We start from the raw sequence: 19355 nt of genomic DNA on the forward strand, positions 1-19355 counted from the left end.
GTAACCTTGCCTGGTGTTGCATGGGCCCTTCGGGTGTCATTAGTGACGCTTGACGGCGTTGAACGTGGTTGTCCCTGTCTCTGTCGCTGTTCGTAGGGACACTAGCCGTGGCTGTGTTGGAAATGTGGAGGTGAACGATGCTGCAGTGCTCAAGAGAGCTGATCTCCATCTTCTTAAAGGAACACTGTCAAGTTTCTTTTAAGCTTCCAAATATAATATGCAGGATCTGTGTCTCAGGCAGAAAAATTTATAATATATATTAAAAAAATTAAAGATGCAATTTCCCCAGCCCTCTCACAAGTATTTGGATTTTTTCTGAGGTTAGCTAGATACTTTTGTATGCTGCTGCTACGTCTATAAACGCACCTCAAACATCTGAGAACTGGGCAAAATTAACATCTCTAGTGACGAGAAATCTATTTTTTTTAAATATTTTTTTCTTAAAGAACAGAAGGGAAAGAAGAGGGAGTGGGCACTGAATCCCTGTCTGGATATTACAGAAGGGCCCTGATTTCCTTTTGCTGGCTTCACAAGGCACATCCCTTAGCCTCTGTGGTAATCAAAACTGTTCTGTTTTCTTAAATGTGCCAAAGCTCCTGTATTTTGGCAGCCTACTACAGATAACACAGCTTTTGTGGCATTGGTTAAAAACTGCCGTAATCACTTCAGCATTTTGTTCAAAACAAAGTGGGAGAAAACCATCAGGTTTTCTTAACTGGGAAATTGCCAGGAAGATTATTTTTTTTTAGCAGCTTAAGGGTGGTGGGTTTTTTCATAAATAATGAGGAGAAATAAGAATCAAAATTAAAGATGCTGTAAATAAATAGACAGTGTATCTTTAAAAAGAAAGAGATTTCTCAGAAATTGTTAGACAGAGGTGAGTCTGGTTTAGAAAATACTTGTTCACCTGGCTTGCAAATAGAGGAGTAGGAGTTGTGTGCCTTGGTGATGCTGAGTAGTCGAGATAGAGGACAGAGTCACGTCACCCTCGTGCTGAGCAGCCAGCATGTCCCCTCACCTCCTGTGGACGCTGAAGGTCTGGGCAGGGTTGTACAGTGGGAGCCCATCTTCATTTATCTTGTCATAAAAGAGGAGACAGGATAGCAATGATGGGTTTTTGGCTGCACCATGCAAGCAGACCCTGGCCAGCTGTAAGGATTGCTGGCAGTTGGCGTTCAGCTCTCTTCTCCAGGGAGTGAGGAGGACACCAGCCCCACCGCGTTTTCGGATTGAGCAGCCCCTCGTGGCCTCAGGGGTTTTGGAAGATCAGTTGTTATCGCACAGCCCCTTCAGTGCCTGGTCCTGTGTGTCCTGTGGGGCTGGCTTGCGTGGAACGGCACACGATGGATGTTGCCCCGTGGTTTGCTGACCCTTGTGACGGCTGCAAGGAGGAGCCGGGGAGGAGAACGTGCGAGGTGCTGTTGGGAGTTTTGCGGAGCGTTGATGTACGTCAGTAATTCTGTCGTCGACCTCTGTTCGGGTAATGAAACGGCTTCTCGGCAGAGTGCGAATGAGCTGCTGCGGGCAGAGTGTGCGGAGTGGGGCCGCTGCGTCTTGGAGGCTCTTTGGCTGGGGTGGATACCATGGAGGTGGCATAGGGTTGTGTGGACCGTGTGGCAAGCTGGAGCCTAGTCATGAGGACGACTGTTCAGGAAAGGGAACAACAAGCTTCTATCACCGTAACTTGAGGGATGCTTGCTGAATTTTGATGAGTGAAGAGGTCTTGCTAGTAGTCAAATAACGCTGGGTTTTCTGGGTGCGCTTGCAGGAGCCAGGCAGGGAGACTGGGCGGGTTTATGTAGCCCCACTGCTCACAGAACAGACTCGCTGTGCCAGTCCTTTCATGCTAACATGCAAGCACAGAGGGGCCTGAGGACCAATACAGCTGCAGAAAGCCCTCCGAAGGATGTAGATGACCACAGGGTGCCCACATTAAGGGGCAGTCCCAGGCTTGCACCTCCTTTCCAAACTCCTTTTTTTCTAGAAGAGAGGAAGAGGGGAAAAAAAAAAGGTCTTTGTCCCATTCTCCAAGCATTTAATGTGATGGTTAACCCTGAGCAGCTGTATTCTCCCTGGAGCTGCTCTCAGCAGTATTTAGGAGATGTATCTAGGCAGCTGCCCTCAACCCACACTCCCGGGAGAGACCAAGCTGTCTAGGCAGCTGGGAGCATCACTCGTCTATGGCAAAGACTGCTTTACCTCCCTTCCCCTCTGGGGTCTGAAGAAGCTCCTCTGCGGAGAGAACAACTGGACATTTAACAGAAAAATTGATTTTACTCAAAAATGCCAGAAGCCCAAAGGGTTTAACAGTGCCCTTGGTGATTAGCGTTGGTGCTCAGTGTCTGGTATGATCTCGGTCTCACAATGGGCCATAAAGATTTTCATTCTGACGACTTACAACATATGTCTAAGACTTTTCTGTGTAAAGAATGATCCCGGATCCCTTAAAATATTGTATTTATTTGGATTTTAATTTAATGCATAGTAAAACAGCCCACGTTATCAATCATCACGCACTCCAGAAGGCTTTGTACATACAGCCTGTCCAGCGTGTGTTAGTGAAGCGAATTGCTTTAGTTACTTGTCTAAAGGGGGCAGTTGTCTGATCCACAGCAGTGAATCTTCACGTACCCAAGTAGAGCTCAAATAAATCTTTGTAAAATAACATTAATAGCCCAAGCGCAGATGGAAATTTGTTGTGGAATAATGTTGCTCCCAGTTTCACTACCCAGCTGCTAGTTTTCCTTCTCGAACTGCTGAGTTTGGATCCTGAGGACAGCATGGGCTCCAAGGCCAAAGGGGGGACGCTGCAGAAGGTGACGTGGGTTAAGTGCTCTCCCACGAGGCTGTGTTTGTGTTGATCTCTCTGTATAGGAGTAGACGTATCTGACTTTCTCTGAACACCTTCATGTCGGTGCTGGAAGTGTCTCCTAGTCCAATTAGTTTGCTAAAGCATCTGCATGGTTGTAACATGTCCTTACTCATCCCACTAACTTGTGTGTGAGCCGGACAACTTGTCATTTTACCTGTTTCACCAGCAGTAGTGTCTGTTGCTTCATGCCTGCGGTGTATGTTGGTGGGGCAGGAGGGAACCCAGGAATCCCCCACTCCATGCAGGCTGCGGGTACACGGGCTCACTGACGTCCCTGGGCACCATGGGGGCTGCGCTGCCGGGGGAAGTCGCATTGGCGAAGTAGGGTTCACGCAGGAGTGACACTTTTCTTGATAGTCCACATGCTGCCTCTTCCCTGTGTCTCTCCTGGTGTCCTGTTTGGTTCCTGTCCCGTTTGGTTCCTGTCTAGGTGAGTGACGAGAAACTAAGGGAAACAGGTCCCTGGCACGCAGAGGGGCTGGACGAAAAGTCCCTTTGCCGTGGTCTCGCAGGAGTGGCCAGGACAGTCTGTTTTACACAGACCTGACTATGCGGCGTAGTTGCTCCTCAAGGCTTACCCTCTGGTGGACTTTCCTCTGGAGCTGTGCACTCCGCAGCCCCGCTGAACTCTGCCTGTGAGTCCTGGGCAGGCAGCGTTAGCAGAGAGCAGGCTCGCGAGGACGGGCAGCCTTGCTGAACTGTGCTATCCGAGAAGGAGGAAGCTGCTTCAGCCTTTCCCAGCTCTTTGCCCTGGAGAGCAGTGTGGGCTGCATGGCTGCTAACAGCACGGGTGGGATTGTAGCAGCTGCTGTGAATGTGTCTGGGGCTGAGCACAGCCGTGAGCACGGTGTGTGCATGCTGCCTAGCAGGGCAGAGCCTGCGCGCCCACTTCCCTGCTTAAGCATGTGTGGAAGAAAGGTGAGAGGGGAGCAGATACTGCTCTTTACCAGGAGAAGAGGGAGCACTGCAGGGCAGTGGCAGTGTCTTCAGCAAAGTTACAGCACAGGTGCCTTAGTCACAGGAAAATGAAAGCGGGCTGTGAGAAGGGGACTGCCATGTAGGACCTCACTGGCTCTGTGCCACCAGCCCAGGGAGTGCGGGTGAAACAGCCACACTCTTGACAAACGTAACCGTCCCCAGCCCTGAATAGGTGCAGGCTGGGAACCTGGTCTCCAGCTTTTGAATGCCCAGAAGGAAACACACTGTCTTCTCAATTTATTTTTTTATTCCTCCCATTTTTTTCAGTCCTGCTGGGCCCGAGTATTGCTTTGTATTACATTCCTCAGAGGTTGTGTTTGGCCTTTCTTTCAGGAATTTTCGGAAGCACCTCCGCATGGTGGGGAGCCGAAGGGTTAAAGCACAAAGTAAGTGAGCACCGTAAGATGTGGCTGTGAGGAGTCGGGGTTTGTGCCGGTGGGACACGGGGAATCCTATGTTGCGTGCAGGTAGAAAGCACCTAGCATTGGGCTGGAGAAAGGATTTGACCTGCTGATGCCATTTTACCCTACAAAAAAGCAAACCAGGTGGTTGTAAGTCTCCAGGACACATGGATGCCTGCAAGCAGCCTTTAAGCTGTTTCTGAGGACCCCCTGCCTTGGCTGTGGGAGATCTCTGTGGCATCAGTGTGAGGAGTGGAAGGAGAGCTTCAGCATCTGTGTCCCACGTGCTTGTGGTTTTCAGTGATCACCGGCATAGACACCTGTGAGGAGAACCAGAGCTGAGGGTTCAGCAGAGCTGGCGAGGGCTGCGGACCAGCTCCCTGGGGACAGTTGGTGCTTCATGTGCCATGTGGATCGGCGGCTTTCTCTTTTCTCCTCCCCTGTCCCACCACCATCTACACAGCAGGACCTGGGGGAAGGTTGCCCGGTGGGAGCTGAGAGGATGGTGGAAGAGAGAGAGAAGAACAGGGAAGAGATTGGAGCAAGGGGAAAATAAGGGAGTGTTACGCCTCACTGAGGAAAAAATCACCTCTTAGGCCTGAGAAACAGCAGTTCCCTTTCCCTGAGGAAGGCAACATTCCTCCATAACTTGGTTGGGGCAGCTCCCCTGTCGCTGTGAAATGGGCTGAGAATGGTGTAAGCGGCTCCCGAGAGCTGAGGATTGCTCCAGAAGAGGAAACAGCTTGTTCTTCCCCCCCGGCCAGGCATCACGTACAGACTGCCCACAGCAAAGTGTTGTTGAGTTGAATTTGCATTCTTGCCTCTCCTTTCTCATACGCCGTGCGAAGTGAACAGCAGACAGCACTGCCCTTTGAAGTGTCTTTATTGGCATCTGAGTTAGCGCTGCCTGAAATGAACAGGGCTCACCTCCCCATAGAGCTGTCTGGAAGTGCAGGCATGCCTCTCTGCCTTGGTAACTCTCGGGTCATGTTTTCAAAGCTTTCTTCATGTGCACAATAGCTAAATGCCTGGTTTTAAATGAAGCCGAGGACGGAGATCACCTGAAGAACTTCCTGTGTGATTTGTCTCCCCGGACACCCACACTTGGACACGCTGCAGCAGAGGACAGGTTGCTTCTCAGCTCTTGTAATACAGATCTGCTGTGAATTCCTGTGCTGCTGACATGAGATGCTGTTACTAGATACACTGCAGCAAACTTGCTCTGTCTGCTACCAGAAATAGGTATTAGTGGCTATAAGTGGCTGTTAATCTAGGCGTAATGGCTCTCACACGGGCTTGCCAAGTCAGACGTTGTGGTTGGCAGTTCCCAGGAATTTGCCTGCGGTGCAGCCAGCTGGGCCAAGCTCCCTGGATTCTGACTGGGAAATGCTGGTACAAACAATATAATGCCCATTGAAGGAGAAAGAAAGAAGGAGGAAAAAAAAAAAAAGGCAAAAACCTGGGGGGAGTTCTTACAAGAGTGCAGGCAAGGGAAAACTGAAGAATTTCCTCTTTTGTAACAAAATTTAGAAAGCATGAGCTTTCCCAGAGCTCCCCCTGCTCTGTTTGGTCCAGCTCTGGCTGGGATGTGAAGGGAGACCTGACTGGAGAACTGCTGCCGCCTTCTGGCTGCGTGTGTGTCAGTAGCTGAGTCCATCTTCCTGTGAGGCCCTGAGGCAGAGCATTTACACTGGGACACTGGAATACCCTTGATTAAATAGAGGTTTGAGCAGTGTGCATTTAAGGAGGGACCGTCAAGTGTCCTCCTTTTTCTGTGTTACATACCTTGTAACGGTCCCACTCACAAAGCGGGCCCTTCTGCTGTCTAGAAGATAGACCCTTGTTTGCTGTATGGAAAGGAGTCACGTTTGGCACGTGGAAGAAAAAGCACAGGGGAGTCTGTGACGTGTAGCTTTGGTGGAAACCTACTGGATGTTTTGTTTTGCTGGCAGCAACAGAGGTGGCTTTGGAGTCTGTTAATGTCGTGCTTTGGTTTTATCCTAGCATTTGCCGAACGGCGTGAGAGGAGCTTCAGCAGGTCCTGGAGTGACCCGACTCCCATCAAAGCTGATTCCTTCCATGACTCTCGAGAAAGTGAGTTCTGAGTCCTTTGAGCTTCCTCCTGTGGCCAAATCCTCCAGCTGAGGTGTTGACTGGAGTCCCACTGAAGAAACTCCTCTGTACCCTTTTGTCCCATCTGTGATCCTTTTAGTTTCATGAGATTTGATCAAATAACACTCCAGGTATATGCACTTGTTCATCTGTGTGTACCTATATTTGTAGAGCACAACGCACCTAACCTCGTGTTACTGTGCCGTTGCCAAAGGACACCCAGTGGTACAGCTCTCTATCTCCCACCATCCCTTATTTGCTTGGGACCAAACAACCTACCTGGAAGCACAGCAGTCCAAGGCTACATTCACCATAGCGGGGCTAACCTACCTGGCTTCCCCTGCAAGAGCCCCTTCTGAGCTCTTTCCTAGGCTAGAATAGCTCAAGAGCACAGCTGCAGCGCTTCAGGAGATGTAGCTTTGATTTCCTGGCTGTGCTGGCTGCACAGATGATAGCTTGGGGCAATCTGATCTTCGTTTGGGCTGCCAGCAATTCTTCTGGGAATCGCAGTAATGCTGCGATGTTCTGCTTGTGGGGACTGAGATGCTGTTGTGTTAATTTATAGGAGGAAATGCCAGCATCTTGCCACTGTCTTTTTATAAAGGGAATGGATGTTTTACCCAGCTTTTACTGAAATCCTGTAGGCAAGGGACTTGGTGGGTAGGAGTTTGCCCGTGTTGAAATGGGTTGTATTGTAAATGAATTTCACAAATGAAATGAACTGACCTACCAGGTAAGCACAAGGTCCGGCCCTCCTAGCTGCAGAAGACACTGTACCAGGTTGCAGGGGGAGATGTATGAAAGGCCAGGTTCAAAACATGACCCGATTGTTCCTTTGCAGTCTGATTCCTCCCCGCTCGCTCAGCTAACTCAGAGGCGAATGGAGAAGACATGGTTCAGACAGGCTCCAGGCACTGCCTGGTGACACTCGGACATCCCAAAAGGCACAGATAGAGGCATCTTGGTTCTTTTTCCTCAGTCCCTGGCTTCAGGGAACCATCTCTATTTTTAACTTTTAACGGTCAATTATATTCCTTCCAGATGTTTTTTTTTCCCCAGGAGGCACTGAAGGCCAACAGGTAAGGTCAATTTGGAGAGCAAATTCAAGTACACTGTTGAAATACTACTGTGTTTGCTACACCTCTCCTCACGCGCTGGGACTTCTCTGCCAGGATCCGTTTGATCAACGAGGTGGAGTTTCTTTGTAACCAGTCAGAAGACATAGTCAGAGCAGTAATTATTCCAAGGAGACCAACTTTGAAGTCTTTGGACTCTTGCTCATCAGCTTGGCAATGTTAAAGTGTAGAGTCTGTCTGTGTTGCGTCTCCTTCTCCATTTCTGAAATGACAGGGCGACTGTTGCGAACTAGCTTTGGAAAGCTAAACTTGGTGACTGGGAGAGTGATGAAAAGTTGTGTGATACGTGGTATCGGCCTCTGTGTGTGCACTCTGCATTTGTTAAGTGTTTGTCTGTTTAGAGATGCCAGCCCCAGCGTGTGGCGTCTGTCGCTCTGTGGAAGAAAGGAGGGCACAAGTCTCATGGCTTGTGGTACCTCTTGTGAGGTAGCTGCCAGACAGGATCAAGTGGGGAAGGCAGGTTCTTCTGCCCTTGTAATGCACACTGTGTTCTGGCAGGCCATGACCTTCAGGATTCCTGCGGCACTTTGGATGGTGACTTTGACTTGAACTGGGAAGCAGAAAAGGAACTTGAAGCCATGGCATGTGACGGAGAAGACTTTATTCCACCAAAAATAATGGTGAGGGTTTCCAACTCAGCTACCTGTATCTGCTTAGGCTTTGTCTGTCCTTTCAGAGCTGCTAAGTTTAGGAACTTCATGGGAAGAGGCAATTTTTTTTTATAGCAAACTCTTCAGGTGTGTATGAGGGTCACTCAGAGATTAGCCAAGATGTGACATGGTATTCAGCAACTGTTATTCCTGGGGATAATGTGTTGGGAAAAAAACTAGAGGTGGAAGGACTTGTAGTCCAACCCCATGTCAGAGCAGGACTGTCACCAACACTGAATGGAGTTAGCCTGAGTCTCGATAACCCTGGCAATAGAGACCCGAGTCCCCAGTCCCAGCAGTCCCTCCCTGCTGTTGTTACTTGCCTGATGTGCTTTGGAGCCGTATGTCATCCCTTGAGTTGCTTTCTGCTCTTTGATCATCCCTTGGTGCTAGGCTCCGGCTGTGCTCCCCCCTACTCTGCTTGGTGGGGTTTGGCAGACAGGACCAGGTTCTGACACATCCCTTCTTTGGCCACAGGCACAGGTACTCAGGCAAAATGGGGTCTCAAGCTTCCAGCTTGTTCTCAGGGCAGCACTGCCAGTCCAGCACAGCAGTACTGTGATTGAACAGGTCCTGCTAAGACTTGGGAAGAGTGAAGGACATGGAGATGGTCTGCTTTTATATGTGTTCCCAGGCTGTCTGTGCAGACTCAGCCCTAAAGCACTCTCAGGGCAGAGTGACCAGGTGAGACCCCAACACTTGGGTTTGCTCAGTCCTTGAGTCCTCCAGTGTATGTGATGATTGTCCATCCCTGGACTCTGTATGTGGTGCCTCTTCAGAAACTTTACATTAACTCCCATATGGCCGAAGCAGTGATGTGTTGCCTGCCAGGAGGGAGGGCTTTGGAGCCAGCCCAAGCTGGAACCTGGGCTGCACTTGCAGGTCCACCAGCACCGCTGCCTGTCCACTCTCGCAGCGATGAACAGAGGTGCCTGAAGTTACAGCACAGCCAAATTGCCCGTGTTCCCATAGCCCGCTGGCTCGTGCTGATGGCAGGCCCATCCCCTCGGGCCCTCATGCTGATGGAGCCAGCCAAAGCTTCAGCCAGCGTTGCCAGGCAACCTGCATCTGCCTGACATCCTGCGTCTGCCTGACATCCTGCGCTGCATGCCTACCTGTGCCTGATGCCGTTTTATCCCTTGGCCGGTTCCTGTTCAGGCCGGCAGCCGTCCCACCGCCAGCCAGCTGAGCGTGCCGGTTTGAAGAGTCCTCTACAGGCAGAACCACGGACCCTCACGCAGAGGAAGGCTGTGCAGGAGCGATCTTTACTGGGGTACAGCCGCTCATGGTGATGCACAAGCTTCTTCATCCTCTGTGCACATAGGTCCCCCTTTACAGTCATCTCAGACTCAGTCCTGGCTTTTGGGCAGAGCTGTGTGCTCGTTTGTCGGGGTCAGGGAGACTGTGACACATGGGGGTACGTGGCAGGCCTGGAGGTGCTCTGTCGTAGACCAAAGGCTTGGAGGACCTTCTACAGGGGTGCAGATAGGCTGGACTAGCTGCTAGTTTGGGTAACACCCAAGAGCAACAGAACAGGACACTGTTATCATGGCTTTTGTGCTTCTGCCCAGACTCTGCAGGCTTCTCCTCATCCTGTTGCACTTCTTTTTTCATCTTCCAGCTCATTTCTTCCAAGGTGCCCAAAGCAGAGTATGTCCCGACAATTATCCGCAGGGACGATCCCTCCATCATCCCCATTCTCTATGTAAGTATAGCGCTTCTGCTACGTCTGGATGTGTGGGAGCAGGCTTCACACAGAGGATTTTTTTTTTTTTTTTTTTTTTTTTTTTTGGGTCCCTATACCTAGTTCCTGTTATGGTGACTCTGAAACACTGATGTGATTTGGAAAAGCTGTCAGGAAAGGGCTGGGGGTGTGCTGAACCCAGATTTGGGTTCTGGGGTAGCTTTGTGGGGGCTCAGGTCTAGGTGGAAGAGTAAGGTGGAGTGAAAATTGCACATGTGGGCTGCCAGGCATGGGAAGAGTGACAAGGGAAGGCAGGGCAGGCCTGAGCACACAAGCAGAGCAGTGTGTTGCCAGGCTTAGGACTCTTCCTTCTGCTCATCCTTAGACAGGGTGAGCAGGACCTCAGAGCTCTGCAGTGGACCATGAACCCCATCACCCACGGTACAGTGGTGCATCCCTGTCAGTCATTAATTTAACCTTGATTTTTCACTAGGAGTCCTGCCTGAGCGGGTTTCTGAAACGCCAGCAACGGGTCTCTTTTTCCTTATCACTTAATATTCATTTAATTTGAAAGGGAAGGGTGGGACTGGCAGCCCAGAAAGCTCAGTCTCCGTGTGCAGCAGGCAGTGCTGCTGGGCGTTTAGCTTTGCTGCCTCTCTCTTCCTTTGAGAGTTGTGCGGTTGTCCTGGTGACCCTGCGATGCCAGAGGCAGATGTGTCGGGAGCGTGGCTGTTTGTTAGCTGGCTTGGACACGTCTAAAGCCACAGGTTGGCTACAAAACACGGGCCAAGAGGCAAACACTCATTGCTGATGCTGACTACATCCGATGTATGGTACGTGCAGATGGACTTGTCTGCGGGATTCACTTTCATGCCTTTGGATGGAGTTGGTCCACTTCATAGACCAGCCTGCAGCTTTGCTGAGACTTGTTTTAGGGTAATTACCATGATGTGACTAGAAGCCATCAGTTGGTATAATTGTGCTCTTAGAGCATGTGTTTGCCTGGGAATGGGTTTGTGTACAATATTAGAGGCTATAATAATGCCATGGGAGCTGGTGTAATGACAGTGAGCCTTCATATGTCTTCTCTCTTGGTTTCTAGGACCACGAACATGCCACCTTTGATGACATCCTAGGTACGTGAGTGTTATTTCCTTTTCTTAAGCCCTGCCCATTGCAAATGTAACTGATCAATATGTTAGAGTCACTCCACTGCCCTGTGCCTCAGCTGCCACTCATAAAGGTGGTTTTATCAACCCCAGTGACACCTGACAGTCAGTCAGCTGCTCTTGGATGTGTTGCAGTAATAAAACTTCAATTCTGTGGCCCATTTCCTTTTCCAAGCTCCCGGTTTATGAAAGGGAAGCTGAGGCACAGGGCAGCAAAGGTATCTGTTCGCTGTACCCTTGTAGGTGAGAAGGAGCGTTAACAGAGGGTCGGGGCAGCTGGGTCTGGTACTGTGCTGTGGGCACTACAGAGCAGTGGCTGGTGCTGCGGCACCTTCTCTGCCCTTTGATATGCTGGGGTTTGCTGCTCTCCACAGCATGAAAGCAAAAGGGTCTGCTTGACATCAGTGGGAATGCAGGTGCTGAGCACCTCTCACAGCTCAGCCTCCTGCCTTCAGGACTAAACCAAGAAGAAATAAGATTAATTTTTAACTTCCTCTGTGGTTCATCTTTTGCAACATGTTTTTTGCAGAGGAAATAGAGAAGAAGCTTAACATTTATCGGAAAGGCTGCAAAATCTGGAAGATGCTGATATTTTGCCAGGTACGTGAAAGCTGTAAAGCGCTTGGGTGGCTTGTTACAAATTTGTCCTTTTCTACAGGGAAAATTACACAGGGGAACCAATATTCCAGTCAGGTTCTGTTAAAGTAACTGCATATGTACAGCTTTCACTTCTCATTTCCTCAGACACCAAGCAGTCTCAAGTTGCTGTGATAGCAGGAAATAAAATCTGATTTAGTGTGGCCAAGTTCAGAGCTGGGCTGCTTTCAAGGAAACCCAGGCAAACCAGCATTAACGCAGCCCTCAGAAGGAGGATTCCGGAGAAGGGAACAAGCGTTTGCGATGTGGTGGTTATAGTTTTCATACAGCTTCAGTACGACAGGGACAGCGGTGGGGGTTGTGGATCAAACTGGCCGATGGCACAGCTCGGAGCTGGAGGCCAGTGTACGTGGGAGAGGGGTCTGGGTACAGGCTTGCTGAGCTGTGCGTGGCACAGATTTGGGCCCTGCTGGGTCTGGGGCTTGCTGGGGGTTTCCTTCCCAAGTCTCTTGTTCCTCAGGGGGTCAACTTCGGACTTCCCCAGCAGCTGTGCAAGGAACTTGAGAAGAAAATGAGAAGTTGGGATGGTAACCTAGCTTGAACTCCCTCCCATGTGCCTAACGCTGCAATACAGCAGCGTTTGCAGTGTACTGACCTCGGGATTGCGACTTAATTTTCCTGACGTTGTACTCGAGCTTTTTATGCCTGCTACTGCCAAAGTCCAGTTCTTCTACAGTGACATCTTGCCTGCTTATCCCTGCTTCGCTCAGCTTCTCATCTGCCTACGACGGCAAGTCCCCTCGCATCCCCAAATGAAAGGGACTTTCTTGTCTTCCCTATGACTCTCCAGCCACCCACGATGAAGACTTTTGTCTATTGTTATGCTTTTTCTAGAGTGGGCACATAACAGTAAAAAAACCAGAGACTCCAACCCCCAGCGTACTCCCCATGCGGGAATATTTCCCGAGAGAGTGCCTGCAGTGTCTGCTACTGAGGTTGTAGCAGCCGTGCCAGCCTGGCGTGTCTGCTCTGCTCCCTTGTGGCACTTCTGGGTACGGCCGTGCAGGACAAGGACCACCTCCGGGGTCTGTTTCTTCAGGGCCTGTGCAAAGTGGTTTGCAATTGTCTGTCTCTCTCTTGCAGGGCGGTCCTGGTCACTTATACTTGCTAAAGAACAAAGTTGCCACTTTCGCCAAAGTGGAAAAGGAGGAAGATATGATCCTGTGAGTGGCTGCCTTGTGTTTGGGACTTGCATAGCGTTTTTCTGCTTGATTTGCTCAACGTTGGTAGCACATGGCCTAGAAGGAGAGGTGGAGGGAGCTGGGGTGGCTTGGTCAGGGGAAGAGGAGGCTGAGAGGGGACCTAGTAGCAGCTTACAGCTCCTTCGAGGTGATTGCGAATAGGACAGAGCTGAGCTCTTCTCTGGGATGGTGTGGCCCTGGGACAGGTCACCAGGAGATTGATGCTTTTATCTGACGTTCAGTGTCTCTCTGGACTAGACATTATCAAAAGAGGAAGGAAGAAAAAAAAAAAAGATATTTTATCTCTTAACAAAGGCTTTGCTGACCAGAAACCAGAACATGCACCTTGTGCCTCTGTTGCTCAGAAGCGGTTGAGATAGCATTTCTAAGCAGGCATCTAGTGGCAGAAATCCAAGCTGTTCCCCCCAAGGCTGTCTCTGGTAACTGGCCTCCTAATTGCAGGGGGAAATGGAATTTGGCTCTGCAAAGCCTGCTCAAAGTCCAGCACGTTGCTGAGGAGGGTTTTCACTAACATGCCAGGGTGGCAGAGGCAATTTCGCTTCTCCTTGCAGAGAGTTAAGCTTTGCCTGTTTTGCTGCCCGCTCACTAGTGCTGGCTCAAACTTACTTGGCTACAAGTGCTTCATTGTGGGGGAGAGGATGTATATCAACCTGTTCCTACACACTTTTTTGTTGGCATGAGAACTGAGTATTAAAATCAACATCTGTTCAGTGCCCTCATGCTCTGGCACAAACGCTGTCAATAAAATTCTTCAGCATGTGCGTGCATACACGCTTCTGAACACATTCCAAGCGTAGCTGGTCTGAAGTCGGTAATTCGGGGACCTTCAGAAAGCTGTGAACACGCAGCTGAAAACTTGGATGCTTGCAAGTGAATGTCTCCATCCAACCGTCCCTGGGAGCAGTCCTGAGGAAAGCTTGGGCTGCCACCTGATCGCAGACCCCACTGAGGAACTACTGGGCTTAAGAGCCCACCCGAAGTCTCCTCTAACCTGCTGCACAGGGGAGCTGGTTGTATGTCATGTTCCTGAGGCACACCGCGCCTGGTCAGTAGTCACAAAATGTAAAGCGGGTCTGACTCTGCAGCACCAAGCACTGGCTGACATGGAACAGCCTGGTTTGGTGGTGTCTCTCTAGCTATGTAGAAAAACCACCTCTCCAGCTGTTCTCTGCTGATCTCGTGCCCTGGAAATGAACCAGATGCTGATAACGCTCACATTTAGAAAAGGCAATTGTTGATAGAAATGGGAGAGGGGAAATTAGAGGGAACTGCTACAAAAAGAGGATGCTTAGTAAAACTGTCAAAGAGCACTCCTGGTGGACTTTGCTCCCTTCTCTTCACCTTGGAGCTTCCTCTTGGGCCGCTCTTCCTCCTCTACCACATGACGTGGCTCCTCAGGCCCTTGCTCTGCCCCTCCTCTTCCTTGTCCAAGAACTAATGGCTCTTTCTGAGCAGCTTGCTCCTCGGGCTACAAGGCTCAGGCTCTTTCTGAGCAGTGTGCGCACACACATCCTTGTGATTCCTCATGCATGTGAGGAGGTAGATTTTTTTTTTTTTTATTTATTACATATTCTGGGTTTTTTCCTGTTTTTTCCAGCTTCTGGAAGAGGTTGAGCCGGCTGATGAGTAAAGTCAATCCTGAACCAAATATCATTCACATCATGGGCTGCTATGTTCTTGGAAACCCCAATGGGGAGAAGGTAAGAGCTTGCTGGGTCGCCTCTCTGTGAACGTCTGCTGAGTAGCACCAAGCCCAGGGAGGCAATAGTCACACTGTGAAGTCTAAACCTTCCTCTTCAGCTGTGTGGAAACATGCTGCTGTCCTGTCCCATGAGTGGCTGTGAATGGGCAAACCACCCTATGGATTGTGCCTTCCCCAGAGGGCAAGGGAGGAGTGATGAGTGACATGAGGACAAATACTGAAGCCTTTGAGGAGAACTGTCCTTCAGAGCACTTTATTGATTTACTGATCACAGAATCACTAAGGTTGGAAAGGACCTTCAAGATCATTAAGTCCAACCATTAACCCAACAGCACCAAGCCCACTAAACCATGTCCTGAAGTGCCACATCCACACGTTTTTTTGAACACTTCCAGTGATGGTGACTCCACCACCTCCCTGGGCAGCCTGTTCCAATGCTTGACCACTCTCTCAGTGAAGAAATTTTTCCTAATATCCAATCTAAACCTCCCCTGGTGCAATGTGAGACCATTTGCTCTCGTCCTATCACTAGTTAGTTGGGAGAAGAGACCAACACCCACGTCGCCACAACCCCTTTTCAGGTAGTTGTAGAGAGCGATGAGGTCTCCCCTCAGCCTCCTCTTCTCAAGACTGAACAACCCCAGTTCCCTCAGCCGCTCCTCATCAGACTTGTGCTCCAGACCCCTCCCCAGCTTCGTTGCCGTGCTTTGGACACGCTCAAGCACCTCAATGTCCTTCTTGTAGTGAGGGGCCCAACACTGAACACAGGATTCAAGGTGTGGCCTCACCAGTGCCAAGTACAGGGGCACAATCACTGCCCTGCTCCTGCTGGCCACACTATCGCTGATACAGGCCAGGATGCTGTTGGCCTTCTTGGCCACCTGGGCACACTGCTGGCTCATGTTCAGCTGGCTGTCAACCAGCACCCCCAGGTCCCTTCCCACCAGGCAGCTCTCCAGCCACTCCTCCCCAAGCCTGTAGCGTTGCATGGGGTTGTTGTGACCAAAGTGCAGGACCCGGCACTTGGCCTTATTAAACCTCATTTGACCTCGGCCCATCAATCCAGCCAGTTCAGATCCCTCTGCAGAGCCCTCCTACCCTCCAGCAGATCAACACTCCCTCCCAGCTTGGTGTCATCTGCAAACATACTGAGGGAGCACTCGATCCCCTCATCCAGATCATCAATAAAGATATTGAACAAGACCAGCCCCAGAACTGAGCCCTGGGGAACACTGCTTGTGACCGGCTGCCAGCCGGATTTAATGCCATTCACCACAACTCTCTGGGCTTGGCCATCCAGCCAGCTCTTTACTGATGAACTAGATGTTTTAAAGGAAGGTTTTCTAGAGGTAGGGAACAAGGATGGGCAATGTGGGTGTCCTGGAGTTCATCTTTGTTTTCAGCTGCTAACTCTCAGTATGTTTCCCTTTCAGCTATTTCAGAATCTGAAAAACTTAATGAATCCTTATAGGGTTGCCTTTGAGTCTCCACTTGAACTATCAGCTCAAGGTAATTTATTTTCTGTACAAAGACACACACCTTCCTCATCAGCCTGCCTCCTTCCATGGGCAGCTTCCTGAAAAAGCAATTTTGAGCTCCCTTAAGTCCTGCCATGGTCATCCTTTTGCTTGTAAGCACCTTGTTGCTGAACCTTGTTTTCCCCTTGCAGTTCCTCCATGTTCATGTTTCATCTCTCCTGTTTGTTGTGCCTGAAGCTGCAGAGCCCCCTCCCAGGCTACTGGTGGTGGCAAAGTAGCCTAAATAGTAGGTAGCGTTCCAGCCTGAGTTTAGAAAATTTGTTGTATTACTGAGGCGTGTGAAGTCTGTGGGAGGAATGCACATGGGAGCAGAACATTTTCGGTAACCAAGTGTGCAGAGATCTCTTACTGGTACTGAGTTATCATCAACAAGCAACTGGGATCTAGCCCATTGTAGCCGTTCTACATCTCAGTCCACTTTGTTTTGTTTTTTTGTTTTTTGCGGGGTTTTTTTGCCTGTAGCTCCAGATATTTCAAGGGGCTATAGAATTTTTCCTGTTCTTTGGTCAATGAAAGTAATTCTGGGTTCAGTTTCATAAGCAACATATAGTCACCGTATTCTGAAGGCAACTTCAGAATATTTTATCAGTTATTTTATCTTCACTGTAGTCCTTGGTACTTTGTTTTCGTGGAAGATAAAAACGTGCGGTGTTAGGCAATAAGCACTGTGGATGCTTCCTCTGCTGCTCGCAGCTGGCATCAGCACTGATGGGTTATTCTTAACTCCTACTTATTGTCATGGGAATGTACGGGAGTTGAGCACATTCATGCTGCGCTGGGTTCTCTGTGCATGTCCTGCTGAGGTTTGGTCCCAGCTTTATACAGTGCTTGCACAGATCCCACAGCGAACACGCTCGTACGTGTGTGCCAAGAAGTCACTTGCAGGGAAATTCCTGGGTTTATATTCAGCTTGGCAGGTAAGGCAGCGGGTTCTGTGCACATGCATTTAAGCAGCTGATCTTCCAGGAGGCTGGGCTGCAGAATATGTCTGAATTTATCCCCTTGATCAATCTGGGACGTGCTAATAGTGTAACCTCTCTAATCCTTTGCAAAGTCATCTGAAACTAATCTTAATCAGGCCTCAAAAGCGAAAATCCCCTCCTTGAGCCCCGTCTCCGAGCCCTGGGTTGTTTGCCCGTGTGTTTTCAAATGCACTTGCCACCTCCTGTGCATGGCTTCAGTCTGCCACTGCCTTGTGAGGACTGCCCGCCTTCAGTCAGAGGTGCCAGGGGTGCAGAACTTGAATTAGAGTGTCCTGTTGAGCACACTGCTGTGAGAAGAGACTGCTCTGCAGGACAGAGACAGCCTGTCACAATTTTTTTTTAATTTTCAATGTTAATTATTTTTAATGCTTCCCACAAATCTTTACAATGAGTTTACTCTTGGTCTGTAATTTTCGGAAGTCCCTGTGCCAGGGACCTGTTGTCTGATACCCTGCAGTCCCCGACCCCCCCCTTCTGCAGTCAGTGCAGAGAGGTCAAAGTCTGGAGACAGGCTTTGCGTTCGGTTCCTGCCCCCACGGACAAACCCTGACGGCGGATTATTAAGGAGCCTTTCACGGTTTGAGAAGATCTAAAAAGACGTTTGCTTCTCACGGGCACCTTCATGTGCCCTGGGTAGGTGCTGAATGTCAGTATTTCCCAAATGAGGCATGTGGACGGGCTCTCCCATGCCCCTACGTATAGGTGGGTTGGGGTCTTTTTGCTGCTGCAGCCTCTCACGTTGCTCCCTTGTGCTGCAGGGTGTAACCCCTCTGCTTCATTTCACTTCTCCCAGGTAAGCAAATGATTGAGACTTACTTTGACTTCCGCCTTTACCGCCTCTGGAAGACCCGCCAGCACTCTAAACTATTGGATTACGATGACATTTTATGAGCTGGAGAAGACTTTGCAAGAGGAAGTTGATCACCAGTGTCCAAGAAGTCATGCTTATTGCAGAGGGACTTTTTTATTGGCACAGGGAGCCCTTCAAAGCCCTACAGGAGGCAGCAGTGCTAAAGGGAGGGAAGAAGGAGCCCTCGGAAGTGTGTCAGGAGGAAAGTCTCCTGGGTCAAGAGGGACTGGAGGGAAAGGGTTTGACACCTCACTCGCCTCGGGTCAGAGCCGTGGTGTCTCAGGAGGAGCTGTGTGAAACGAGGACAAGATGGAGTTCCTTGCAGAACTGAGCTGTTTTTGGGTCAGATTTGATTCCAGGTCCTTTTAAAGACTTTAGAAGCTCAGGTTTTCTTACAAAAAATAAAATCAATTACCCATGCACTACAATGAAGAAGTGACCAGAGCACAGAGGAAGGAGCGGTTTGTACTGATGGGACCTTCTGTGCTGGAGATCTTGGAGAGCAAGGACTGCTACACTTACTCCTGCAAGCTTAGACTAAGACGATCCAGTTTCAATGTGAATATATACTGGAATATAGAATTGAAATCTTAACATTTTTTTTGTTTTGTTTAATAGAAAATAAGTGCAATTTTTATAGCAAGGGGGGCGAAATCTCTCCCAATATTTAATTAGTTAAAAATAACACACCAGTAACCAATAGATGAGGTATTTTTGGTCTGCTTGAAAATATATTCAAAATGGTAATATATCTTCTGTAGACATATTTAATCACCAGCAAACATGGTTTTAACATAACTTAGCAGACCCTGCATGTCTGCTGCATTGATTAACCCGGTTTGGTTCGTTACTTTCAGAGTAGCTGTGTTGCACTAATTGTATGTGCTCTCACGAATGTGTATTTCTCCTCCAATTAGACACAACTTTGTTACTTTCTATTTTGCTGCTTGCAAAACTATGGGACTTTAGTTTTGCTGAAATACTTTAGGTTAGAAATATGGTACCTGGCTGAGAAACCGCCGTCAGGTTCCCTATGGTATAAAAACGAATTAGAAATTAATAGCCATGGTAATTAGTTGTTCACGCCAGTGTTTTGCTCTGTGTTGAGGGACAAGTTCTCTTTCTAGTCCGCTGTGTGGAGCAGCGTGGTTACACGACCGTCAGAAACCCTCCGAGGAGACCGTTCACTGAGGCTTTTGGAAGAAATGCTTCTGGAGGAATACGGCGTGGGTTCGTAGCATGAGTTTGAATCTTCCCTATGTTCACTTGATTGCCAGTTGTTTGTGCATAAACCACCTCTTTTCCAGCACTGAAAAGACCAGTTTATTGGTCTGAGCTGCTCACGTCCCTTCCTGCGTAGGACAGAGTAAACCCAGAGCTTCGTCAGAGCAGCCGTGGTTTGAGAACCCAGATTTGTACTT

The 19355-nt window shown here is 49.4% G+C and overlaps 1 protein-coding gene across 1 annotated transcript in view; it reads left to right on the top strand.

Annotated features, from left to right (window-relative positions):
* The window catches only part of NSMF (NMDA receptor synaptonuclear signaling and neuronal migration factor), a gene marked incomplete at its 3' end in the record, with an annotated part of 46940 nt that extends 28965 nt beyond the window's left edge, over window positions 1-17975 (top strand). Inside the window, exons 6-15 of the mRNA XM_082008974.1 lie at window positions 4184-4236; window positions 6256-6345; window positions 7998-8119; window positions 9771-9854; window positions 10936-10969; window positions 11532-11602; window positions 12743-12822; window positions 14459-14561; window positions 15997-16072; window positions 17878-17975. Coding sequence (XP_081865100.1) covers window positions 4184-4236; window positions 6256-6345; window positions 7998-8119; window positions 9771-9854; window positions 10936-10969; window positions 11532-11602; window positions 12743-12822; window positions 14459-14561; window positions 15997-16072; window positions 17878-17975 — 811 coding nt within the window. The remainder of the gene's footprint in view (window positions 1-4183; window positions 4237-6255; window positions 6346-7997; window positions 8120-9770; window positions 9855-10935; window positions 10970-11531; window positions 11603-12742; window positions 12823-14458; window positions 14562-15996; window positions 16073-17877) is intronic.
* Window positions 17976-19355: the final 1380 nt, after the last annotated feature.

This window comes from Phaethon aethereus (genome assembly GCF_964289735.1).
Source record: "Phaethon aethereus genome assembly, chromosome: 20".
In the NCBI taxonomy this organism is placed as follows: domain Eukaryota; kingdom Metazoa; phylum Chordata; class Aves; order Phaethontiformes; family Phaethontidae; genus Phaethon; species Phaethon aethereus.